At 36.2% G+C, this 27,482-nt stretch overlaps 1 protein-coding gene across 8 annotated transcripts in view; it reads left to right on the top strand.

Annotated features, from left to right (window-relative positions):
* The window catches only part of BTBD9 (BTB domain containing 9), a 550,633-nt gene that overhangs the window by 334,387 nt on the left and 188,764 nt on the right, over positions 1-27,482 (top strand). For all 8 annotated transcript variants that reach the window (XM_056818165.1, XM_056818162.1, XM_056818164.1 and 5 more), the window contains one exon: positions 16,293-16,402. In XM_056818165.1, coding sequence (XP_056674143.1) covers positions 16,293-16,402 — 110 coding nt within the window. The remainder of the gene's footprint in view (positions 1-16,292; positions 16,403-27,482) is intronic.

Genomic DNA, 27,482 nt, shown 5'->3' with positions numbered 1-27,482 from the left:
TGATTTTGCATGTTGTTTCTCCCAATAGACCATTAAGTCCTTGAAAGTAGGGCCTGTATTTTGGCTTTCCTTGTATGCCCCATGCTTTGTATGCCTATAGCACAGTGCTGGAACAGAGTAGGCACTTAATACTGACTGAGTCTATCATAAATATTTAGAGCAGATAATTTAGTCTTTTCTCCTTAGGAATGAAGCACTAATTTTTTTAATCTAAAACTACTTACATAAAATCATGGACATCACATGAATGAATTTCCTATCTATCTATGTCCATGAAATAACAAAAATAACAAACTGCATATCTATCATGATGTCTTCAGCACTGAACCAGAATTGAAGAAAAAGGAAATCCTTTGGGGATTAAAATTTAAACTATTCCCTGTGGGGACTTTAATATTTGTCCTTAATGTTTTGGGGAGGGAACCTAATATTTTCTCTAATACTATGTTTAATGTTATATAATTAGAATGATAAGACTAATATTTCCTAATTAAAAAGTATAAGAACTAACTCCTTTGGACCTGCAGGGTCATTATAAAAGTCAAACCCCTGTTTCTCTTTGGCTAAGCATACTGCTACCAACCTGAGAGATGGGTAACATAGCTGGCAGTTTTAATTGCTATATAATATGTTATAGCAACATGAGCATTTTATTAAGAGGATAACTTTTGAAATTAGTATTATTATTCTCCAGAAGATGCTTTCATACTGAAGTAGAACTCATGCTGAGAAAATGTTGCCTGATATACAACCCAAAATCACCATTTTCTTAATTTCTTTCCATTATTCTTGCTTATATAAACCATTTTATTTCCTTCTCCCTCTTATATCTGATTACCTAAACTGCTTTATTTCCTCACTTTCCACTCTTTTCCAAGACTTATTTGTCTAAAATATTCATAACAAGCACAATAGTGCCAATAAAAGTCAAGTACATTGTATTTCTATTTTTCAGAGGTTCATGAACTCTTTCTACACACGATTGACATTGCCTGAGAACCTAATTGATGATCCACCCCTAAAAAATTAGCAGTTTATACTCTTCTTGAACTAACAATCAGGACAGTTTTGTTCTTTGGATTTTTACTTGTATCCACAAATAGTGTTTTTTTTTTGGTTCTTCTTTACTCACTTTGTCTGTAAATTAAGGGAAACACTTTACTTCTAGAGAGGAATTTTGCTACATATTAAAGCCACTGTAAGGTTCTAGAGCAGCTGCAAAGTAGTTCAGTTACCCATCCTAACCACTAGTCAGAACACTTCTTTATCCCACATTCCATGCATACTAAAAAGAGCAAATGCCAGATCTCAGACTAAGCTCTTGTAGTATCTGCTCCTGTAGCTAGCTACACACAAAAAAACTTGGGTATATCATGATATATACATAGTATGTTCAACAGCGTACTTCAAGAAGATGAGGTCAGTGGGAGAACCAAATTCATCTCAACTTTATTCATTCTTATAGGAATTGATATTACATTGACTACTACCCTCAAGCATGTGTAAATGTTCCTTCATTGTTCTCCCATCATTTTTGTCTCAACCCAATCCAAATTCAATTTCTTCATAAGATCAGATTCTTTTTTATTCTTTATATTAAACACCCCTGTAAAGAGTCAGAGAAGACAAACAAGTATTTACTGTTGTTCAGTTGTATCCAATCCTTTGTAACCCCATTTGGGGTTTTCTTGGCAAAAATACTGAAGTGGTTTGCCATGTCCTCCAGCTCATTTTACAGATGAGGCAAATTGGGCAAAGTGACTTGCCATAGGGTCACACATCTAGTAAAGATCTGAGGCCAGATTTTAACTCAGGAAAATGAGACTGACACTCTATCCATTATCCTAAAAAATTTGCTTAACTCTTCTTTGTTCAATTTGCTTCACATTGGAGATAACTGAGGAGGTTGGCCCTTCCTTCCTAAGATCTTACTCATGTTTCACACATCTTTGGAATCCAGAGAGCCTAAGCCTACTTCCGTACTAACAACTAGCCTATGACCTGAAGCAGTAGTATAGACTGCATTGTTCACTCTCTAAATTCATGTTTTTGTGTCTTACACTTTCTTTGGATTATGGGAGTTGATTAGGTGGTTTTATTATGAAAGATTCTTCTTTCAAAATAAGTGGACACTACCGGGAGAAGAAAAAATGAATAAAATAGAATTAACAAAGGACTATATCACATTCTCTACATAAGTTTGCTACTAAAAACTGAAAGTAAGATTTGTAAAATCCCCCATATTGAAATTATAAAGATTATATTATTTAATTTGGTGTATGCCCTAAAAGAATTGACAACATTTCTAATTGCCCATCTTTTTGAGTGAGGAGTAATTGGATGGTTTTGTGGGGAGGATTTTTGGTTGTGTTTCAGTTTCGTTTTTTCTTTTTGTTCTGTTTAAGGTTCATCCTATTAGGAAATCAGCAGAGCCTGAATAATTAAAATGAAAAGATAATCCCCAAATCCCCTTGAGTAAATAGTCTGAAGCTCCTCCCAATCAAATCTCTTCCTACAATCAGCTAATTCTCATCCTCCCTACCTTACCCCTCTTTTCCTTTCTTCTGTTCGCAGCTTTGGAGCTGTAAAATGGCCTTAGTGGCAAGTTGGAGGAAAGGATAGAAAGAAGTATGTAAGGAGCCTGAAAAATACACAAACTAAATTATTGACCCTTACAGAATTTAAATTTCTTGGGCTTTTTCTTTCTTTCTGAGATGTGGCATTTTTATAACAATTGAGGAATTCACTGATACTGTAAGCACAGTTTCTTCCATGAGCATTTTTGACTCAGTTGTGTGGGTCAGAAGGATTGTGCTTCTGACAGGGGCTGCCAGGAGGGAAGTATGGAGAGCTCTGAATGACATGTTTCCTTTTCCACTGAGAGTTAAGCACAGAATGGCCTTTTAATGCCCTTGTCTGTACAGGCTTATAAGCTGCAGAGCAGAGTGTGGCAGGGGTGGCTCTGGAAGATAAGAGAAGTAATGATCAGAATGTAAATGCTACTCCCTTTTCCAGAACTCCCACCCCCACCACAATCAGGAAGCAACCACTGGGGACAACTGTGCACTCCCAGGCAGGAAGGTATTCCTTGGCCATGCAAAGAGCTCATAGTCAATGTGAAACTTCATTTTAAATGTTTAGATTTTATCTAGCATCTGTCTAGGGTATACTGATCTTTGTTGTTACATATTTATATATGTAACAAGATTCAAGTTATTTATACCTAGAATTGGTAAAAAAAAAAATAGAGTGAACTATGGTTATGTGAGTGTCCTTCATTTGTGACTTTCATGTCACTCTTTTGATTTAGACCTTAGGGCTACATTCATCATACCTGTATAGTGTTTCTGTTGTCTACCTCTCTTTTTAGCAGCTGCCAGTTTAACACCAAGGATTTATGGAGATCTATTGTATGTACCTACTCCCATTTGGACATGTACTTCCTGTGGCTCAGTTTTGATACCTCTGACAGAACTCTGGTATTAGGAGGCCTCCAGAGGTTCCACAGCTAAATCTGTGGGATCCCTGACAGCATCTGTTATCTGAACTAACTAAATTGTACAGATGGCAGTAGCAAAGGAAGGGTGGTAGTGCAAGTGGGCAAGACAAATACCAGATAAATTTGTACCTGCTCCAGAGTGTCTAAATCATTCCATATGGATGTGGAGTGTGATCATTGTTCTAGGGAGAGAGACAAAGGGAGGGAATGGTATTTTTCCACAGTTATCAAGATACAAGAAACATTCTCTGTTCATATTGCTACTTTAGTGTTCACTGTACTCAGAGGGGATAGTGGAGTGTGAGAGCAAGCTCTGAATTTTCTTCTTTTTGCTCAGTGGGAATTAATTACTGATTTATTATTTTGACACTGTAGCCAACAAAAATCATTCATGTGATTTGAATCATTTCAGCAGTGTGATTGTGTTACTGGATTGTCCAGACTTGTATTTTTTATTAAACAAGAAGTGAGTCTGGAAGATAAATGGACCAGAGGGGGCCAACATTTGCATAGGAAGACTGTAGAAAGCTAAGTAAGAGAGGAGAAAAGGTGAGAAGAGAGCTACATTTTTTTTTTAATTTAGGGAATTTATATTTAGAATTAAATATTTTAAGCTTAAAAAGAGCACAGAAACCATCCATTCCAATATCATTTTAGGGATTAGGAACATGAAGCCCAATGAAGTTAAATGATTTGCCCAAGGTCACACAGGTAGTAGCAGGAAAATTTGAATCCAGATTCTGATTCCAGAGTTGGTGCCCTTTTCACTGCACACTCCCTCCTCTATATTTGCTAAGGAATTTCATAGACCTATTTGTGTCAGAGCAGCCTTCATACCTGAAAGATGGTTTTGGGAAATGAGTTGAGAATGGTTCTTGTCCTCTGTAGTATAGTTCAGTGCCAGAGATTATATGTATGTGAGATTGAGCCCAGCTATCTGAAATCCCCTGAAGATATACTGAGTGTCAGACTGCCAGTCATGCCAGTAAAAAAAAGAAGCTAGGCAAGCATCCATCCACACAGAACAACCACAGTAGCACAATTCTTATGAAGAAATAGTTAAGTGAGTAATTAGTTAATTAATAAATATATTAATTTGGTTGAATTAATAGGTAAATTAATATATGCATATATTCAGCAGTCATTTAAATAACATAGCACAGCATTATATTAGCTGTGAGTATTTGTAATGTAAAGGTCCTTCCTTGTTTATTTAAAAAAGAATGCCCTATCTTGCAGAATACACATTTTAGTTTGTATCTATCCCACATAGGCATTTTCCTTTCATATAGTTTATATAACAAGCCTAGGGATTGACATTTCACTCTGATCACTCTGAGCACTAATGTCTGACTGATAAAGTCCAGGTTATAAATGACTTAACTCTAAAGGCTCTTTAAGAAATAAGAATTCTCTGCCTTCTAGACTACTCATTAATCCATCAGAAGAAGGGATAAATTGTAGAATATAGGTGTGCTGATCTTTGGGACCACTGTAAACAACAGGATATGTGGAACTTCCATTTCAGATCATAATCCTGTATTTTAAAGGCCAAGGTATCCCAAAAACTCATGTTTCATTCAAGCCCCCTACTTCCCATTCCTCCTTTTTTTTTTTTGAAAATTTTATTTAATTAGATGATTTAGAATATTTTTCCATGATTACAAGACTCATGTTCTTTCCTTCCCCTCCCCCCAAATCCCTCCTGTATCTGAAGCACAATTCCACTGGGTTTAACATGTGTCGTTGATCAAGATCTGTTTCTATATTATTAATATTTGCACTAGAGTGATCTTTTAGAGTCTACTTCCCCAATCATATCCTATCGACCCATGTGATCAAGCAGTTGTTTTTCTTTTGTGTTTCTTTTCCCATAGTTCTTCCTCTGGATATGGATAGCGTTCTTTCTCCTATGTCCCTCCAAATAGTCCTGGATCACTGCATTGCCACTAATGGAGAAGTCCATTATATTCGATTGTACCACAGTGTATCAGAGTCTGTGTACATTGTTCACTTGGTTCTGCTCCTTTCACTCTACATCAATTCCTGGAGGTCTTTCCAGTTCACATGGAATTCCTCCAGTTCATTATTCCTTTTGGCACAATAGTATTCCATCACCAGCGTATACCACAATTTGTTCAGCCATTCCCCAATTGAAGGGCATCCTCTCATTTTCCAATTTTTTGCCACCACAAACAATGCAGCTATGAATATTCTTGTATAAGTCTTTTTCCTTATTATCTCTTTAGAGTACAAACCCAGCAGTGCTATGGCTGGATCAAAGAGCAGACAGTTCTTTTAGCACCCTTTGGGCATAGTTCCATAATGTCTTCCAGAATGGTTGGATCAATTCACAACTCTACCAACAATGCATTAATGTCCCAATTTTGCCACATCCCCTCCAACATTCATTACTTTCCTTTGCTGTCATGTTAGCCAATCTGCTAGGTGTAAGGTGGTACCTCAGAGTTGTTTTGATTTGCATTTCTCTGATTATAAGAGATTTAGAACATTTTCTTATGTGCTTATTATTATTAGTTATCTGAAAATTGCCTATTCATGTCCTTTGCCCATTTATTAATTGGGGAATGGCTTGATTTTTTGTACAACTGATATAGCTCCTTATAAATTTGAGTGATTAGACTTTGGTCAGAGGTTTTTGTTATAAAGATTGTTTCCCAATTTGTTGTTTCCCTTCTAATTTTTATTGCATTGGTTTTGGTTGTACAAAAACTTTTTAATTTAATGTAATCAAAATTATTCCCATTCCTTCTTACTGCCCATTTGAGCCTCAGTTCTATAGCTTTGTAAGTTGCCATTCACAATAACATCTTGTTTTTTTCTTTTCTTCTTTCTTTTGGTTCTAACAGAATGACAGATTTCAGCAACAAAATCTCTCACACCAATAGAGTTGAAGATTAATAATCCTTCATGTCATTTGAAAACTGGAGTACAGGCTTCTAGACAATATCAATCATACATTTCTAGCTTTAGCAGCTCCTGAGATAGTACATTGCACATCACATCCTTCATGCCAATTTTGGCACACAGAGCATGAAACTCATGTCTTTTCTCTATCCTTTGCTATTGTTTCCATCTCTTTTGCTGGCAAGGGAGAATCCTTCTCAGGTTTTCTGTTCTGAATTCTCATTTATTCACACTCTTTGACTTCTGGTTAACAACCTTGTATCTAGATCAATATACCCATGCTTGAAATATATGTGGCAAATCCATGAATTCTTTAGGTCACAGAATTTACCATGGTGACAGTATAGATTTTATAAAGGAAAATTCGGTGAGCGTTGAAGCAGCAGATGACATTTATAAGTGTGAGTTTCTGGCTTTGGGTATGTTTTCCCAAAATATTCATATATTTAGTTCTCTGAGGAGATATGCTCAGAACTTGAACTTTCCTCCCAAGTTTCAGTGCCTAGGAATATAGGGATTTAGAGTTTTATGCACTATGAAGCATCACTATTTTCATTGTGAAAATGAGCCAATATTTTGTTAACAAGAAACTCATGGATCTCTTCCATTCTCTTTTGTTTTTTCTCTTTGTATCCTCAGTACCTACCACAGAGCCTCATGTGTAATAGATACCTAATAAATGCTTGGTGAATTAATTTCTAGTTATTCAGAAGTCAAAATTAAAGCTCATCTTTTTCTTATTATTCATGATCTTTTTCTCAATGCCTATTATCCTAATAGGTTTAGAAATCATGGAGTGTAACCTCCTTACTTTACAAATGGGGAAATTGAGGTCAAGGAAAATTAAGGGCTTTGTTCAGATTCACACTGGTAGTGTCAGAAAAGGGATTTTATCTCCCATATTCCAATTCCAAATCTAGTGCTCTTTCTACTATACCATAATCCCTTTATTTTTCTTTTTGCCTGCAATCCTCAGTCCTATCTTCAGTTCATCTAGGTCAGTCCTGATAAGTTGCTGAGAAGCAAGGTAAATCCCTGATGCTGAATATTAACATAGCAGAAAGATTTTTAAGATTTTTCTACAGGAAAAGCCAGACTTCTTCCACCACCCTACAAAAAGCAAACAAAAACATGATGCCAACTCATCAGATCACAAAATAAGAATTAAGCATTTCCATCAAGATTTTCTATACAGGGGGCAGCTGGGACTCAGTGGATTGAGAACCAGACCTAGATACTGGAGGTTCTAGGTTCAAATCTGGTCTCAGACACTTCCCAGTTGTGTGATTCTGGGCAAGTCACTTAACCCCCATTGCGTAGCCCTTCCCACTCTTCTGCCTTGGAACCATTGATTCCAAGATGGAAGGTAAAGGTTAAAAAAAAAAAGATTTTTCTATTCATTTTCCTTTCTTAAACTTTCCATGAATACTGCGATATTAGTCTGACTGATGGTTACAGACCATTTTTCAAAAGTTCCTTAAGATTCCTAGGGAAACTCATTTAATTTTCTCCTTTTTTTTCTACTACAAAATTTTTTTGGTTTTTGTCTGTTTTCACAGAAATTCATAATCTGTTGTATTAGTCAGGTTAGGAGGAGAAATAATCCAGTCATTTTAAAGATATATATTTTTTTAATTCTCAAAAACTTGGGCTGGAGGAAAGTTAGTAAAAATATGGAAATATTGAAATTTTAGCAATTTAGTTTTATGCCTCAGATATATTTTGTGTTAGTTTCAAATGTTTTATTACATATAAAATTCATTAATCTTATTCCTGTGTAGAAATTTGTAATTATTAGAATAAAAAAATAGCAGAAATTATTATCCTCTTTTTTGAACCTTTCTTTTCTCCTAAGAAAAATATTATATTTTTCCTCTAAATCCTCAGTTTTCTATTTCCTTTTCTGTAAGACACTGCAAATTATAATATCCTTCCTAAAAAAATACCCAATAATGGGAAAATTAACCAAATGGTAAGAGCAATTTCCATACCAGTTCCTCTCTAGGTCTTTTATATCTGGCTTACTAGAGAACTTCTCTTACATCCTATACCTGTAAGCAGTTATTACCTGCCTCCAGCTCAGAATCACTTACACTAAATGCATGATTCCAGGAAGAGTTCATAAAACTTTTCTTATGGGATATTTCTGACTATATAATTGAAAATTGTGTAACTGAAGATTCCCAATGTTTGCCAGTGCAACACTAAGCTAATCAAATCAGCTTCCATATCTCTTCGGTCTTATTTAGAGCCAGATCATTTTTACTGTATTCCTACTCTGTGATAATAGTAGGATCACATCATATTCAGACTTTTTCATCCTAAGAGTTCATCCGTATTCTGTTCTTACATAAATCCTCAACAAAGCATCCATCCTATGTACTAAAAGCTTTCCTATAGGTACTCTTTTTGCATTTTTTGGATAACAGTTGGAGCCCTTAAGCTACCCATCTGTATTGCATATAAACTTCTTGTGTCCATCATGCATCCCTGAGTGGTCCTTTGGAGCACCTCAATTTTAATTCTTTGGAAGTCATGTTTTTCAGATTATTTAAAAATATATATATTGAGTGCCTGCTATGAATCAGATACTATGCAAAAGACTGGGTATAGACAAAAGTGAAACAGTTCTGTCCTCAAGGAACTTTGGTTCTTATGAGATGAAACAGCATATCCCCTGACAATCAAATACAAAACATAATGCCATATACAAAGTAATTGAGAATTCATAAAAAGAAAGCATTAACAGGAGAACATTTGTGTTTTTGAAAAATGCTTTGTTCTAGGAAACAGTTTGTAATCTCTAAAAGTTTATTGTAATTTCCCTGCATTACCTGTCAAGGCATGTGTGTGTGTATGTGTCACACACACACACACACACACACAGTCAGTCAATGGATTAACTATCTAATAGTATGTCTTGTAATCTGAATAATAGTCATTTTTCACCTATTTTCTTATTCCTGTCTGGACTGTGTTAAATCCATCTCTTTTGAGTCATGATGGAACTCATTTAGGAAGCCCTGTAATTTCCTGATGCTTAATCAGCATGGCTTAATCTACCAAAAAAAAAAATGCATCTGAAGAACCTCACAATATAAGGAATCCCTCTTCCACTTGGACTCTGCAGCTCATTCTTAGAGGAGTGAACACCATTAATCATCTTAAATCTCCTTGTTTCATGCTCTATTTTATGAGATTAATAATCACATGATTGTTGAATAGTTATATGTGTGGTTGCATTTATCAAGAAATCTTGTCTGTCTTAATGAGACTCCCTGTTGAAGGAAAAGCTCTATAAAAGCCCAAAGTTTCATTGTGGTATGGAGGCATTCAGGGTTCTCAAAGACTATGATACCAAATCATAAACTCTGTCACATTTTACCATATTAGAAAGACATTAATTCATGGTGACAGACTAAGTCTTCTCTCTAAGGACCAACGCAGCCAGATTATTTATAGAGAAGTTCAACTAGAGGATTGGCCAAGAGGTAAAGAATTTTTTGGCCATACCAACCCATGTAACAAACAAAATTTTTAAATGACTACCTTGTCTTATCTCTTTCCATTTACATAATTGTATGTAGTTTTTAGATACTCTAGAAAAAATGAATGAATGAAAATGTATTTATTAAATGCTTATTGAAGACAATCAATTTATTAAGTACCTACCATTAGCCAGGCACTATGCTAAGCACTCAGGGTACAAAAAAACTTTAAATACAATCCCTGTCCTCAAGAAGCTTACAATCTAATGGGGAGAAGACACACAAACAAATATGTACAAAACAAGCCATAGAGAGGATAAATAGAAAATAATTGACAGAAGGATGGCACTGGGATTAAGAAGAGTTGGGGAAGCCTTCTTTGTAGAAGGTAGATTTTTACCGAGACCTAAACAAAGCCAGGGAGCTCAATAGTCTGAATGGAAGAAAAAGAGCATTCCAGGCATGGAGGATAGCCAGAGAGAATAGCCAGAGCTGAGAGCTGTAATGTTTTGTTTATGGACCAGTGAGGAGGCCATTGTTGCTAAATTGGGGTATAAGGTTAAGAAGACTGGAAAGGGAGGAAAGGGGTTTTGAAGGGCTTTGAATGCCAAACAAATTATTTTGTACTTAATCCTGGAGGAAATAAGGAGCCACTGGAGTTTTATTGATTAAGGGAGACATGGGGTCTGATACATCAAGCCTGGCCTTTAGGAAAAATCAGTTTAGTGACTGAATAGAAGATGAATTGGAGTGAGGAAAGACTTGAGAGGCAGGGCAATCCACAAGCAGGTTATTGTAATAATCTTGGTGTGGAGTGATAAGAACCTTCACTCGAATGATAGCTATGTCAGAGGAGAGAGGAGGGCATATTAGAGAGAAGATGCAAAGACAGAGTGGACGGGATACAAATAGAAAAGTAAAATAATCTGTACTCTCAAGTAGCACACATTCTACTACAAGGATGCAAGGATGCAGCAGCAAAGCAAATGGTAATGCGTCCTTTTTAATATCATATCCATTGATCAAATTATATCCACTTCTGATGTCGAACCATCTGATCATGCCAAGGACTTTTATGTCAAGAATTTTCTTTTCTTGGTCTTCAGTATCTGTGACTTCTGAGGAAGTTGGGACTGCAGCACTAAAAAGATAGTTGCCAAGTCACATCTCCATAAGTGCTGCTTTCCTGGTTAATATCGACATCCTCCCTCTGCCTAGAATCAGGACTGGTGTTCTGAAGGACACTGCTACTATCAGGGTCCTTGACCATGTCCATTCTGGATCTGATAAGAGGCTGTGGGCAAGAGTCAATGATGTTTTGATTCAAATGGTACATATACTACTCTCTCTCTCTCTCTCTCTCTCTCTCTCTCTCTCTCTCTCTCTCTCTCTCTCTCTCTCTCTGTCTCTGTCTCTGTCTCTCTCTCTGTCTCTCTCTGTCTCTCTCTCTCTCTCTCCCTGTCTTCCTCTCCCTCTCCCTCCTTTGTTACTTCATCTATACTGAATTGCTTTCTCTTCCCTGGTGATGATCATAGTTGACTGTATAGCAATCAGATTTTAACCAAAAAAGAATATGAGACCATTTCTCTAAGAATAACATTATTTAATAATGGGACTTATAATTCCTATTAACAAAGAATGGATCTTTTTGTAGTCTCTTTCCTCAAAAAAGAGACTAAGTTTCTGCCTCTTACTTATAAAAGTTGTTATGCTCTCTTTCTGAATGGCCTGACAGTTCAACCTTAGAGCCTCCCCTGACAGTTCCCTTATTAGATATTTGATAAGAGGAGGTGGGCTTAAAGACCTCAACTCCTCTTTTATTACATCATCATAGGGGAGGCTAGTATTTGTTCATACAAGGAAGATACCAGTACAAACTTTCCCCAGCCATGTGGCCTAATCATCTTATTTTAAATGAGTCAGTGTTCAATAGCTAGAGCTTGCCTACTTCCCTTACTGAGGAGATTTTAGTTTGGAAACCAGCTGACTTTCATGACATTAATTTCCTCACTTGACAATTTGTGATAGTGGTATACTACACTTTTTTTTCTATAGCTCTTGCTCTGAGAGACAATGGCTTCAGGAACTGTGTTTGAAGCAAGGTCTAGTGATACAAGTATTCCTAAGAGTCTTTGGATTATGTGCCCATGAGTGTAATTTGGTTGGCAATTTGGTATTCCTAGTTACTATAAGTGTGAGATCTTTGTCAGTGACCAAAAATTGATTTACTTTTAGAATTAGACCTCATTTGTACACAAAATCATAGAATTACTTATTCTGTATCTGATGTTCCTCTTAAGTGATTCATTTTTACCATAGCAAAGACCTAGTTTCTTTTCTGGCTTTCTCTGGCTTGTTTTCTGGATGAGATCACTGGATAAAATCTTATCCTGGAGTCCAATATTAAACTATTTCTGGTGTTTCCAGAATTCCTTCCTATAGCTTGTATTACAACACTTTGGCATTTGAATTTAATTGTTCTTATTCAAAATCACTTAAAATATATCTCACTGAGTTTAATTTTGTTTTGTATGAGAATCTGTCCAGCACAACTATTAGATAGTAACTTGACTTTAGGACAAAGACTAAAAACTAAAAGAACTTTAACCAGATATATGTTTGTTGACTATCAAGGCTAGAAACTGGAGGCTATTGATACATTTAGTTCTGAATGTGTATTATCACCTTTCTTCAACACCGTTCCACCACTGCTCTACGATTCTCTACATTAAATGTATGTCTTATCATGACTTGAGGGTGAAAGCTTTCTAAAGGCAGGAAGATTTGGGAAAATGGGTTAAGAGCTTTTATCTAGCAATAGCAAACTTACCCATGTATCTGGATGAGATGGTAATACTGTTCAGAATGAGGGTAGGGACTATCTTTCTAATTACATTTCTTTCTCTAGCATTTAGCATAGTACTTGACACCTTTTAAGCACTTATTAAATGCTGACTGCCTGACTGTTATGCCCTTCATTCTCATACAACAAGCAAAAGAAAATAATAAATTAATGGTAATGTTTTCTGTTTCCTTAAATTAAAGACATCTTTCAATCTCAGTAAAACCAACTCCCTTCCTGTATATTGCCAAGAGTTCTAACCTCTCATAAAAGGAAGGTTCCTAAGAACTTCCATAATAAAACAGTACCTTCTCAGACTACATTTGAAATACAAACTTCACTGGAGAAGTTGGTCTTGAGTTGTCAAAAGGAAAAGCAAAGGCAGATTTAAAAACAGACTGTTGCACAAGGGCTTCCTTCCTGCAGCATCCGTCCTCATCAGAAATGGCCAATCTGTTGCATATCTGCCTTCCTCAGCATTGTTTAAGTTTTAATTATCTTCCAACTGGCTGAGCTGGTGTAGAGGGCCTTTGAGAGAACAAAGAATGTCTGTTATATTTTTCCAGCAGTGTCCCTCTACAGTCTTGATAAAGCCAACTGCTGGCAATACTCTTATTATCAGTTTAAATCTGAGGCTAGCCATTACTTTTGAGAGCTAATGTTGAAAATAAAATGGAAAAAGAAAATAAAATCTTAAGCTTTAGCCTTTATTCAGAAATACTTATCTTGAAGGAAATATGTGTTATCTTCTTTCATTGTTCAGATCAAATCCAGACACAGAATGGGTTGAGGTTTTTTTTTCATGGCAAAAGAAAAAAAGAAATGCCTCAAAACTTTTAATAACTTTTCTTGTGTCTCTAAGCTGCCATATATTTGGGGTATTCCAAACCAGAGAATTATCATTGGATTGGCTCCATCAGAAAGCATTGCTGTTTGAATTTTATTAGAGAAATGTAGCCCAACAGCCTAAGAAAAAAGAAAAAAAGAGACTTAGTCAAGCCCTTCATGATATTTTTTTGTAAACTATACAGCAAGCTTATGGGAACATAGAGATTATTATAGAAGAAGAGTAATTAAACTTTTTAAGGGTGTTATATTTAACAAACTAATCAAGAAGTGGTGATCTACAGTAGTAAATTGCTAATTTGACCTCAGGATTATGCATTGGAGATAACATATTCATTTATATAGCACTTTAAAAAATCTAATTATGTCTCAGAGTACTTTACAAATTCTGTTATTGTGTTTATCATGATCAGCATTAGGGTTGTAAAGTAAGTCATTTTGGCAAACATTTTCCTTTTTAACTGATATTTCTCTTTCCCGAGTTAGGTCAGTTTTTTCCTTCTCAATAATTCTTTTCAACATGGACAGTTTGGTTCAGTATTAAGTGAAAAAAGGCAGAGTAAAGACTGGGGAGAGGAGCCAAGGTTTTAGATTGTCAGCACGGGAGTATTTTAATAAGAAATTGAGAGGCGACTTCTAGGTCCTGTAACTTTATCCTTTCATATAGACCTTACACCAAAACGTCCTTCTCCTGTGGTAGAGACCCAAAAAACAGAAAATTTCCATGTGGGGCACCAACCCCAAAATAATTCTATGTAAAAAGTCTCTATTTGGTACATCCAGCATTGATAGGAAAGTATTCTGATCTAATTCTACCAAACCCCTCCCCCAACTATGTATGAGTTGCTGAGAGCCGCACATCCGCACTCTGTTACTGCCACATGCAGTTGAAAATTTGATGATGGTCTGGTCGAGTTGCTATGGGTTGAGGGAAATTTACAAAATTAGATTCTAGCCAAGGTGCCAAGTTTAACACCCCTTCCTTTCCAGAAAGCTACCAACAGAATTGTCACCACTAATAATGGTTGAAATCCTATACTGCTTAGACCTTTCAAAACTCAGTAAAATGAACCTCCCCACCCAGCCCCATTAATTCAGCACAACTGCTTTGTATCCTTCTTGAAGGCAACAGTACCGATTAGGGCTGACCACCTTTGCTGAAAGGGTCTACTTAGCCAGCCAGATTCAACAGTTTAGCTGCCTTTGACTCTGTGGAAAGAGTGGTGTCTCTCCCTGCTGTGTGCATTAGCCCTCAAAGCAGTATGTCTAAGAAATAGCATTTATATTGGTTATGAAGATGAGTGATCAACTTATATTGAGGAGCAGATGGCTAAATGAGGTGCACAGGGAATGCCCCAAGATTCAGGCTAGTAATAGGAAGTGGGGTTAAAGGGAAGAGGGAGGGAAATAGTATAAAATCCAGAGTAAGTCTATTTAGTTAGAGCTTTTTTTTATCAGCATTTTTATTTTATAGTTAACTTGAAATAATGAAAAATGAGAAAAAATGCTGAATTAGTTAACAGTATTAACTTGGAAGTAAGATTTTAGCAGTTAAATGGAAGGTTGTTTCATATAGCAGAGGATTTTACAAAAATTTTATCCATTTCTTCATCTCTTCATTGAAATGTGTTCGTTTAATATGCACCTTCCATCATTGTGGATATTAGATGATGAGGGAGAGAATTATCAATTAATCAAGTTATTCTCCTCCTTTTTAAAAAATTTCCATTGAGACTTCTGTGCTGTACTCGATGTAAGATTGTGTAGCACTCATAAGAGTGAATTTGTCTGTTCATTAACCTATGAACTATCTTATCCCTTTGGAAGGTAAAGGGAACAGACTAATCCAAGGTTAATGCTTATTTGTCGAAGGTGAAGCCTCTAGGGTAATGCAAAGGGTGAAAAGGCCACTGTGTTGAAGAGCTGCAGATGCCAGTTCTGTGCAGCAGAGAAGGAAGTCCAAAGAGAAGAGTGGATATGACAAAGCCTAGACTAGCTTTGATGATCACTTCTTCTTGTAGTCAGGAAAGGGATTCAGCAGGAATGAAGTTGGTGTCTGATGTGAGTATAAGGAGTTAATATTTTGCCAATAAAAATTTAAGGACAGGAGGAAAAGACAAGAAAATGAGTTAGTTTAAGGCTTTTAGTTTCAATTTTGCTTTTCTTTTAAATAAGAAAACAACATTGATTTATTGTTTGTCTCACATTAATGGAATATTTCACTGTTTGAAGACATAACTAGATTTATTGGGAAGGGGGGTTGTCTCTGTATGTTTATATCTGTTTGTTGGAGAATCGGAGACACAATTCTTGCCACAAGTAGAGTTCGGGAATTATTTATAATTTTCATCTGCAAATATCATCTAGATATGTAATTTTATTTGACATTCCAAGGTTGAATTAGACAGTAACTTTTGGTTTTCTAGGCACATCAAATTCAAGTTCTACATAATTCTCAGGAAGTGGCATTTCTTTAATTTGCTATAATTCTTTTTAGTATCCTCAGAGCCAAACCTTTTGAGAGCAAGTATGAGGTCTGAAATCACATTCATATTCTCCTTTACTCTCTTTCCCTTGTGCATAGTTGTTCACTGTGATATATTTACCAAGTGTGTCTTACTCAGACATTCTTAAATTGGTGGTGATAACGTCATTATAAATACATTTCCATTTCCTGTTTTTCCTTCAGGTATGTTCGGATAGTTGGGACCCACAACACAGTGAACAAAGTTTTCCACCTTGTGGCTTTTGAATGTATGTTTACAAACAAAACCTTTACTCTTGAGAAGGGCCTGATAGGTAAGTGGTACATTGATATTTTTCTGATATGTTTAAATATTTATCTCTCAACTACATGAAATTATTGCTTTATCTCAACCTATATTTTTTAAGTAAGTTTTGAAACAGTCCATTCAGAAAGGAAATTTCTCTAGTCAGTTCCAACATTATATGACAGAGTGACGTGAGACTTTGATAGTACTAGTAATCATCATAAGAATTGTTAGTTATTTCTCATAACTTTTATCATAATTCCTACATATGTTCACAAATGAAGTCTTAAATTATTTCCTTATTTAGCATTTATCTGTATTTTCTGTGAGTATGTGTGATATATTAATGAAGCCCCTAAGAAAATATAGGAAGGAATTGTTTGTATAATTAGTCATTATTCATCTCTTCCCAAGCTATTCAACATATGATGCAATTTGTTCAAATAGGAGAAGAGAGACAGAGAGAGATTGATTGATAGATTAAAGATTCAGTGGACTATTGCGTGCCTCATTCCTTGACAGATTTCCTCTTTTTCCAAGGTAGCCTAAGTTCTACACACTCGATATTGGTCTTTGTCATTCCAAAGGTGTCTTTTCCCGTCCAAACTAGTCCCTTTCTAATTCTTTCTACCATGCTTTCATCTTCTTAACACCAGATTACAATTAGGACTCCAAATGTCCTATTTTGCTTTTTTTTCCAAAGAGTGACTCCTTTGAAAATAACCTATCCTTTTCTATTACCCTTCTGTAAGATCTACAGTGAGTTAGAATTACATTCTTCAGATAGTCAAAAACAAGATTAGGATTATTTGCCTTTGCTTTCTAATTTGCCACTGCCTAGATTTAGGCCATTGCTACTTATTACAAGATAATGTGAATATGATTTGCAACTATTCACTATTTTTTGTTTTGGTCATGGACTAATTTTAATTTCCCTAATAATAATCCCTCACTTGAGTATATTCCAAAGGACAAATAAACAAAGGGCAAGAAGGATAACACCCTAACCAGACCCCTGAAAATGAGTTGGGTTTGTTTTTTTTTTTTTAACAATCTAAAAGAAGTAGAAACTTGTAACAAACATTATTTTTAAAAAATTTATAGCCTTCATTTCTGAGGAATCCAGCTGATTTGGATTTTAATAATCCTCAATAATGGGCCTGCTACTTCTCACATTGAAAAACAATGTTTTTTGTTTGTTTCTTTCTTTAAATTTTGTAGAATTCTTAAATTTGGGCAGGAAAAACGTGTTTAAGGAAAATTACTTGTTCTCTTTCTGGTCTAAGTCTTTCTCTGTCTCCAGCCCATACAATATGATTATGCAGTTAAAAGACTAAACAACTAAGTTGTGCCTACTATGTGCCAAATACTTTACTAGGCACTGGAAAAGATACAAATATAATTAAGACATGATCCTTGCCCTTTTAAAACTTTTAATGTATGAGAGGAACACAAAATCTAAATGTAGAATGAACACAAATGACAGGCAGTATAGTGTGGTAGATGTAAAACCAGCCTCAAAGTCAGGAAGACTTAGGTTCTGGTCCTAGATTTTAATACCTAAAGCAACTCTCCTAAGACTTAAGCTGTAAAACAGTTACTGATCTATAGGAGTAGAGACAGTTTCCTCTCAATAATAATTCCTTTAATCAACAAGTTGCAAATCCAGACCAAATAAGTTATGGTAACCACAGATTGTATTAAGAACCAAAGATAAATTGCAAAATCCTGTGTAAGACTGAAGGAACCCAGCATGGGCAGAAAGCCAGCAATGGAAGTGAGCTAAAGGTTGGGAGGGGTCAGATAAGCTCCCTAAAGAATTTGGAATTTATTACTTGGGCAGTAGGAAGCCATTGAAAGGCTTTGAGCCAGGATGACATGATGAGATTTGAACTGAGGAAGATTCTTCTGGCATCTAGCTTACTGAGTGAAAGATGTTTGGGGGATGGCTAGGGATTAATTGTGGGGAGACCAGTTAGCAAATTGGGGAAGTAGTTCAGTCAAGTGGTAATGAGGACATATACTAGGATAGCAATGGGAATAGAAAGAAGGGATAGCTTTGAGAAAAGTCAAAGAGGAAAAATAAACAGCATCTGGTCAGATTGCTTTTAAGAAGAGGGGTGGGAAGAGGCAAAGATAACGCTGAGATTTCAAGCCTAGGTAACAGGATGAACAGCAAGTAGTAGTAGTAGTCTTAGCAAAAATAAGGAAATCAGATAAATCAGATTTTAGAAAGAGATGATAAGTATACTGTGAAGGTGGCCATTAGAAGTCAAGCTTTTTTTCTATTTAAAGAATATGAAGGGAATGATAGTCATCTACTTTTACTCTGTACATAATATTCTCAGATATAATGGATAAAAAGGTACCATTTACTCATTAACTTGAAGTTTTTCCATAAATTCCTTGAGATGATGATGCAAATATTTGTGGAAACCATGATTATCAAGGAAGTAGAATAGAGAATTTCTCAGGCAGAAAGTTACTGTAGTAAAAGGAAGAAAATGGTAACCAGGCACAGTGAAAATCAGTATTTATCAGTATTTAGAACAATCTGAACCAGTCAGCATTATTGGATGACTACGAAGCTTAGGTTGAGAAAAAGGTTTCAGCAATCCAAGAAGTTCATTAGGTAGCTTGTGAAACACTTCTCTCAGACGTACATGTGTGTGTGAAGCTGAAAGGATTGACTGAGATTAGCTCTGTATTCATCTACTTGTCATCATCCCTCACCCAAATGGAAACAGTGGTTCAGGTGAACAGAAATGTATATGCACCCACTGGCAGATAGCCTGTATTGAAATCACATCTGACCCTTACTTTTTAATATTTTCTCCAATAAAAACTGTCTCTTTACTGGGCAGATAGGAAGAGGTGCTGGGCCTGCATCTTGCTGGGAGTACAGAGATTTCATTGTCTTCCAACTGAAATTGCTGCTCTTTGGTCTTATGTTTGCTTAGTTTGACTTGCTCTGTGAATGAACTGTGATAGATATATAGATATATAGATTTTTTTTTTTCTCACCCTTCCCTTCCGTCTTGGAATCAATACTGTGTATTGGTTCAAAGGCAGAAGAGGCTAGGCAATGGGGGTTAAGTTACTTGCCCAGGGTCACACAGCTGTGAAATATCTAAGGCTAGTTTTTAACCTAGGACCTCCTGTCTCTAGGTCTGGCTTTCAATCCACTGACCTACCTAGCTTCCCCGCTGTGATATATATTGACAGAAATTCTTCTGCCTTCTCATCTTACAGTCATTGGTTAGCCTTCCCTGTACAGTAGCTCCTCATGAATCCAACTATCATCTGTTCCTCATGCAAGACTTGTCCAGAAGAGCTAGAATATAGTAAACATTATTTTTATGTTGTTGGTAGTCTGTGATTGAGACCCTTTTTGTGGATCTGATCCTGCCAGTGAAGCTTGGAAGTGATGCTGAAAATAATGCTTAAGTTCTACGTGATACTTATGATAAGCCTCCTATTCACAAAAGAAGATAAATATGACCAAAAAGTCTTCAATTTGATATGAAATTTAATTTCATGTTAGCGCCATAATCTGCTTGTCAGGCTCTCAAAAGATATAGTAATCTTTTTTGGTCTACCCTCTATTTTGTTTATCTCTTTTTAGCTAATATCTTTTAAAAATTTTTTTTGAATCCGCAAATATGCCTTCTTTTCTTCCCACCCCACAGCAAGCCCCATTGAGAAGAGAAAGAAAAACTGAACCCCTGTTACAAACATGTAGTTGAGCAAAACAAATTTCCACATTGGCCATGTCCAAAAATAAATTTGTTTCATTTTGTCATCTGAATCCCCTGCCTCAGGATCAAGAAGTTCTTAGCATGTTTCATCATTTGTCTTCTGAAATCATAGTCAGGTTCCAAGGGACATTGAGACAGAATATGGTGAGATTTAGAGTCAAGAAAGACCCTTTATTCTCCTGGTTCTGCTCACTCTAGATCTGTTCATATAAACCTCACATCCACTTCATCATTTCTTATAGCCCAATAGCATTCCATCCCATTTATACACTGTAACTTGTTCAATGATTCCTCAACCAATAAATACCCAAAAAGAGCTATAAATACTTTTGTACTGCCTGTGGTAGGGTTTATTTCAATGGATATCCCTCTCTTAATTTCCCTTCCTTTTAATGCCTCTTTCTCTTTTATCCCCTTTTCCTTCAACTTCCCTCCTGAGTACAGAAATTTATGTGTGTGTGTGTGTGTGTGTGTGTGTGTGTATGTACATGCACATACTATTCCCTCCTTTGACTAGATCAGATGAGAGTGAGGTTCAAGTGTCATCTACTCCCCCTGACCCCTTCCTCCTTGTTTGAATGTACCTTTATTTGTGTACTCTGATCCAATGAGAGAATTTTTCTTACCTCTCTCTACCTTTACCCCTAATATAGTCCTTTCCCCCTCCTTTTCCAGTCTTCTTTTAAGATCACCAAGACAAGAGAACCCATTCCTGGCCTTCTAATTAGATTCTCTCTATAACTTTTAATGATAATAGGCTGGTACAGTGGATATTTGATGTCAAGAAGACCTGAGTTCTTCAAATCCAATCTCAAACACTTGCTAGTTGTGTGACCCTGGGCAAGCCACATAATCTCTCTGTCTCTGTCTCTGTCTCTGTCTGTCTGTCTGTCTGTCTGTCTGTGTGTGTGTGTGTGTGTGTCTGTCTGTCTGTCTGTCTCTGTCTCTCAGTTTGCTCAACTGTAAAATGAGCCTAATATTTTGCAGGATTGTTAGGATAAAATTTCATGAACAATTATTAAATGGGTAAGTGCATATAGAAGGTACTTGATAAATATTTACTTTCTTCCTTTATCTTTCCCCTCTCCATATTAGAATGAAAACAGTTTATCCTTGTCTCATCCCTTATGATTATTCATTCATGTTTATCCTTTCATGTTTCTCTTAATTCTTTTGTTTGAACTTCAAAGTTTCTATGTAGTTCTGGTCTTTTCATAAGGACTGCTTGGAAGTCCATTTTTTCTCCTGTATGATTATCCTCTATTTTGCCAGGTAAACTAATTTTTGGTTGTAAGCCTATATCCTTGTCTAAGCTCTCTGTTTCTTTGCACTGTTAACTACTAAGATATCTGTGATTCTGACTCACTCCTTAGTACTTGAATTTTTTTTTCTTTCTGGATACATACAGTATTTTTCTTTAATTTGGGATCTTTGGATTTTGGCTATAATGTTTCTGGGAGCTGACATTATGGGATATCTGGTCCTGGTGTTGCTTTCTTTGGGTAATGAGATTTGTGTTATTCAGAGATCTCAGGGACATCTCAGCATCTCAGGCTATGACTTCTAGGCTTTCAGTGATCCCAAAATTGTTCAATCCAAGGCAAGTCTTATTGCTACTTCTCTACTTTGAGCTCTGCAAATTCTTGTCCTGGATATGGATCCAGGCTTACCTCCTTTGAGTCTCAATAGATTGCCACTTGACTGAATCCTTATCAGTCAACTGGAAAACTCTGCTGGTTTAGAGTGACAGAACTGTAAGTTTCCCTTTGATCTGTGATTCCTGCCCTAGTCATTACCTTTCCCCTCTTCATATTAGAAAAATTATTAACTGCAGAATGCAAATTGGGCCAGAAGTTGGAACTGAGACCCCACACTAAGGTCTGAACCATATAGCTACTGTTTTTATCTGAAATTATTCCTCACACAATATGCAGCCTAAGGCCTAGGTCCTCTCTTTATCTTGGAATATTACCCCTGGATACAAAGACCCTCCTTAGTTTGTCCAGGAGCTGTGACCCAAAACTAGATACTAAAAGACAAAGCTGCCAGTTGCCATTTATTCTGAAACTGTGTACAAGGTTGTGATACCCTGGTATGGGCTAAAAGGAACTCTTCTTGCACCTTTAGTACAATCTCTATATTCTTTATGTCCTAAACACCAGTCTCTTAAGAGTTCTCCTTTGGCCACATCTTTGCCCAGACCCTGAGTTTGTCCACAGACCCCACTTTCTGCTTATACTACCCTGCGTTGGCCAGACAGTTCTTTGTGACTTCTCGAATTTCTCATTTAGGACTTAGTCCAATGAATTCTTTAGATCTGTTTTGGAAGAGTTTTGTGGGAGGCAACTTGCTACACTTCTTGCTGCTCCACCATCTTGATTCTACTTTCTTTAGGAGCATCTTTTCTGAGAGCCATGCTCCCAGCTATTAGCTCTGTGCCTGGCATATAGAAAGTGCTTAATGATTCTTTTGCTTGGCTGCCTCTATTTTGTTAGTCAGTCTAAAAATATAAATTGATTACAACTTGACAGTTGTTTCAGCAGACAAAGAATTATACCTACTTTAGGTTTATTTCTAGTAGGTTTTTCTTACTTATAAACACCTGAGTCTTTTGCCAGGGGCTGGCTACATAACCTCAGGTGGGTCATTACACTTCTCAATACCTCAGTTTTCTCATCCAGGAAATGAAATGCACTAGGGTACTGTTTCCTTCAGCTCTAAAATTTGACTGACTCTGAGTCCTGCCTTATAAACTCACAACCAAGATTCAGTTTTGTAAACCTTTCCCATGGTCCTTCCATAAAATCCTTCAGAATATGACTTTAGGAAAGGGATTATGAGCCAGTTGAGACATTATTTAGCACAAACATTAAAGTACTTGCATAGATATTAAAAAATCCCTGTGAAAGCCTTATCTCAGAGACCCCCCCTATCTTATAATCAGTCAGTTAGTAAACATAATTTTCTCTCTCAAATCATGTTGAAAGCATAAACTTTCCCTCTCTTTAGTCCCACTTAGACTGATCACAATCTTCCTTCAGAGACATGATCCTAAGCCTAACTCTGTACTCAAAGCTTAGTTTTTCAAGTATTATCCTAGAAAGTCCAGAAATTCCACCATTGACTGTGATCAATTAAGATTGTGATACAAGCCACTTGGTCTTCCAGTAAGAAGTCCATTGTGTTAATGGCCTCCTTCCCTTCCCTTCTCCTCTCCTCTTCCTCTTGTTCTTCCCCTTCTCCTTCTCCTTTCCTTCTTTGCTGATAACTGGGTTTAGTATACCAAAATAAGTAGAGTATTTAAGAACTGTCGAATTAATTCAGCTAATGTTTATTGAGCACTTATCAGATCAATGACATAGGACTGGGTTTTCAAATATTAGAATGTTGGTTCCTGTCTTCAAGAACCAGTCATATTTTGAGAACACAAAGTACACAGTTAAAGCTCTGGAATATATGTATTAGGTAACAAAGAGAAAATATTTATTTCATATGGACATAGTAAAATTGTGGAACCATATGTACTATATAAAGTAAGAAAAATTGAAGCAATAGAGTCCCAAACATTTTTAATAAATTATGGATAGCCATAATGGGTTATTAAGGGAATGATGATTGGTTTAAACTATAACTAACCTTTGATTTTGTTCTCCTTCCAAATCTTCCTTGATACCACTGTCAAGATCCAAATATTGAATTACATGAAGCATGGATTTGACTCAGGCTGAAAAATCGTATGTTCTTATTGGTAATCAGATAATGCACTGGCAAGATCATATTGTACCCAATGCTGCTGGGTTAACTGAAGTAGAATCAAGCAAATAGCTATCCATTGGATAAAATCTGAATTTATTGGCATACTATTTATTTCAGATCAGGGTACCCAGTAACTAGTAGTAATAGAGAGAAGCATATTAGATTATGCCATCATTAATGTCATTTTGACATTTCTGTCATATTTTGCCACCTTGTTCCCTAGTGTGGATTATAGAGTAAAAGAGGAAAGATTTTCCTACTCCTCCAAAATCCTCCTACCCCCCAAAAAAGAATTTTTTTTTACCAGAACAAAGCATTACTCAAATTTATTTCAGATGTAACAGCAATGTCATGTTAAAATTGACAGGTTTTAATCTTTAACTGCACCAAGTAAACTCAGCCACATAAGTATTTTTTAAAAGTTAGTCCCTCCCCAAAAATGAGGGAGCTTTTCTTTCCCACTACCCTGCAGCACAGTTTCCTGGTATTTCTCTGTATGGACAACATATTCTTCAATGTTTCAACTAGTGACCAAGCTGCTGGAAAACATTTTGAGAACAACTTCCCCACAGACAAGAAGACATTCTTTTGATGACTACTAAATTATCCAGAATTTCTTGAGAAGTCATCTTAATCTCAAAGATTCATCAAAAATTGATATTAGGAATGCCACTGTATATATTATTAGTTGATAGCATATTTCAGACCAGTGCTTTAGACATCACTGTAGTATTACTCAGTTATTCAAAGATTAATTTGGCTTTCCTCTTCCCATATGTATGATTTTCAGATAGTAGAAAGTAAAATTTCCAACTTATCCTTTATAGCTTATCTATAAAGTTATTTGCATTTTGTCTTCCCTCATTAGATTGTGAGCTCCTTGAAAGCAGGAACTACTTTTTAACTTTCTTTGTATCCTGAGACCTTAGAACAATGCCTGGAACATATTAGGTACTTAATCAGTGTTTATTGACTGACTATAACCTGTGGTTTTATTATTTTTAATTATATACTTAACTTTTCAGATTTTTTAAATTAATTTTTTATTTTTTTGGTTACAATACTCACTTTATTTCCCACCCTCCCCTCCACCCAACCCTTCCCGCAGCCGACCCGTAATTTCATTGGGTGTTACTTGTACTCTTGATCAGAGCCTATTTCCATGTTGTTGTTTGCACTAGGATGTTCATTTAGTGTCTACATCCCCAACCATATCCCTTCAACCCATGTATTCAAGCAGTTGTTTTTCTTTGGTGTTTTTACTCCCACAGTGTTTCCTCTGAATGTGGATAGTGGTTTTTCTCGTAGATTCTTCCAAGTTGTTCAGTATCACTGCATTGCCACTAATGGAGAAGTCCATTACATTCGATTGTACCACAGTGTATCCATCTCTGTGTACAATGTTCTACTGGTTCTGCTCCTCTCACTCTGCATCACTTCCTGGAGGTTGTTCCAGTCTCCATGGAACTCCTCCACTTTATTATTCCTTTTAGCACAATAGTATTCCATCACCAACATATACCACAATTTGTTCAACCATTGCCCAATTGAAGGGTATCCCCTCATTTTCCAATTTTTGGCTACCACAAAGAGCCCAGCTATGAATATTTTTGTACATGCCTTTTTCCTTATTATCTCTTTGGGGTACAAACCCAGCAGTGCTATGGCTGGATCAAAGGGCAGATAGTCTTTTATCGCCCTTTGGGCATAGTTCCAATTGCCCTCCAGAATTAACCTGTGGTTTTAAAGACTTTAGGAACACTAAATCTTATTCTGTCCTCTTGCAACTACATAGCCCAGTCTAATGGGGTTTGAGTATGTTACTTAATGATGCAAGTAAAATTTAGTGATCATATTTCTTTTTGTGTCTGACAAGTGTATCAGTCTAAGAAGCAGTAATCTTTTGAGGCTTACTAGCCTGTTAACATTGGAAAGACTTGTATGTTACTTTTATAGTAGCAGTAGATAGTTAAAAGCAGGAATAGGTACAGTGCTTTGAAAGACAGAGTATACTTGAAAATTACAACATTACCTGTGGTGAAATTATCATAAAAACTGCCTGGCACTCTTAAAGGGAATTACCTGCATGCTCCCCTCCTAATGACAGGAAACGGCAGTCTGTGAGGTTGTTTTCTAGGAGGCCATGATGGAACCAACTAAAAGTTGTAATAAAGTGAAGTGTGAAATGTAAGTGACTCTAGCAAGATATAAAAGTGCAGAAGGTGGCAGAATGTTTAAAGCAGAATCTTTTAGAAATGATTGTGTAAAATACTGGAATGCCTGAGTTAGATGATTCCAAAATATGAATTTACTAAGTTCTAAATACAGAGCAATTACCAATGCAGATAGGTCCCTGTGACCTAGTGGAAGACAAAAAGAGAAGTACCATTTCTACCAAGAGTAGTGCATGAGGTAGTAGCTCCAATTTTTCCCTGTGTATGGGAAACTGAAAGGTGATGTCACCCATCGTGGAGGGCAACAGTAGAGCAGTGAAACCCCTACAGTTTCTCTTTTCTTACTCAAAGAACTCAAGAAACCAAACTACTCATTGAAAGTAATTTTTTTTCCAAGTGGCTCTTTGGTGAATTAATATACAGTTATGTCTGTTATAAAAATTGCACACACGGTATAATAAAACCTCAGTGAGCTGTGGGAACACATTAAAAGGTGCATGATTGGAAAGACTTTTATTTTATCAGAATAATTTTAATATTAATTATGTATTTGAAAGAACACTGCAGTGTTGTGGAAAAAAACATAGGATGAGGTGTCAAAAAACACTGCTTCTACTTTGCTGCTTACTTTGTGTGCGACATTGGGTGGGTGATTAATCTCCTAAAACATACATTCCCTTATCCATAAGGAAATAATCTTTAAGTTTCTTTCCAGCTCTAAAATTCTTTTATTCTATGATTTACCAAAGCAATGAGTGAGTTATAGTATGTATAGGATAACCATACAAAACCATTATGTGTTTTGAGCCTCAGAAATCAAACAAGTGCTAAACTGCAAATATTGAGGTATTTCTTTCCTTTCTCTAATGGTCTACTGATGATCTTCTTATTAAACAGTTATCCTAAAGTTTACCAGGTATCTGTTTGTGTCAATCCAGTTACCAAGCTGAAGTTTACCACCATCAGCAATGACCTGGCAAGTTGGCAAGTATAAATTTTAAGTCCTAAAGTGAAATTTCAAAAATAATTAATTTTATTTCCTGTTTCATTTCCTGAGCTCCCTCTTCTATAGTGAAGTCTGATGTTGTTATCCATTATTTCATCTTTTCTTTCCTATTCCTTCTTCCTCTTTCTGCTATGCTTTTCAATATAGTTCAGTTCAGCAAATATTTCTTATGTACAAAGCACTGTGTAAGGTTGCTGGGACTACTAGAATAAAAAATTAAGAGTCCCAACCCTAAAGGAGCTCACATTCTCCTAGTAGGTTTTGTCAGAACCCACAGGGAAATATTTAGGGTACAACTCTTGATCTTGTTTATTCCCTGAATCTAGTGATTAGGGTGAGGGCAAAAAGTGTGGTTATAGCCAGGTGAGAGGAGGAAGATGGCAGGATAATAGGTAACCTGCTCAATGTGGCCTT

Source organism: Monodelphis domestica, chromosome 2, assembly GCF_027887165.1.
Source record: "Monodelphis domestica isolate mMonDom1 chromosome 2, mMonDom1.pri, whole genome shotgun sequence".
Classification (NCBI taxonomy): Eukaryota; Metazoa; Chordata; class Mammalia; order Didelphimorphia; family Didelphidae; genus Monodelphis; species Monodelphis domestica.
This window is presented reverse-complemented; position numbering and strand designations above follow the sequence as displayed.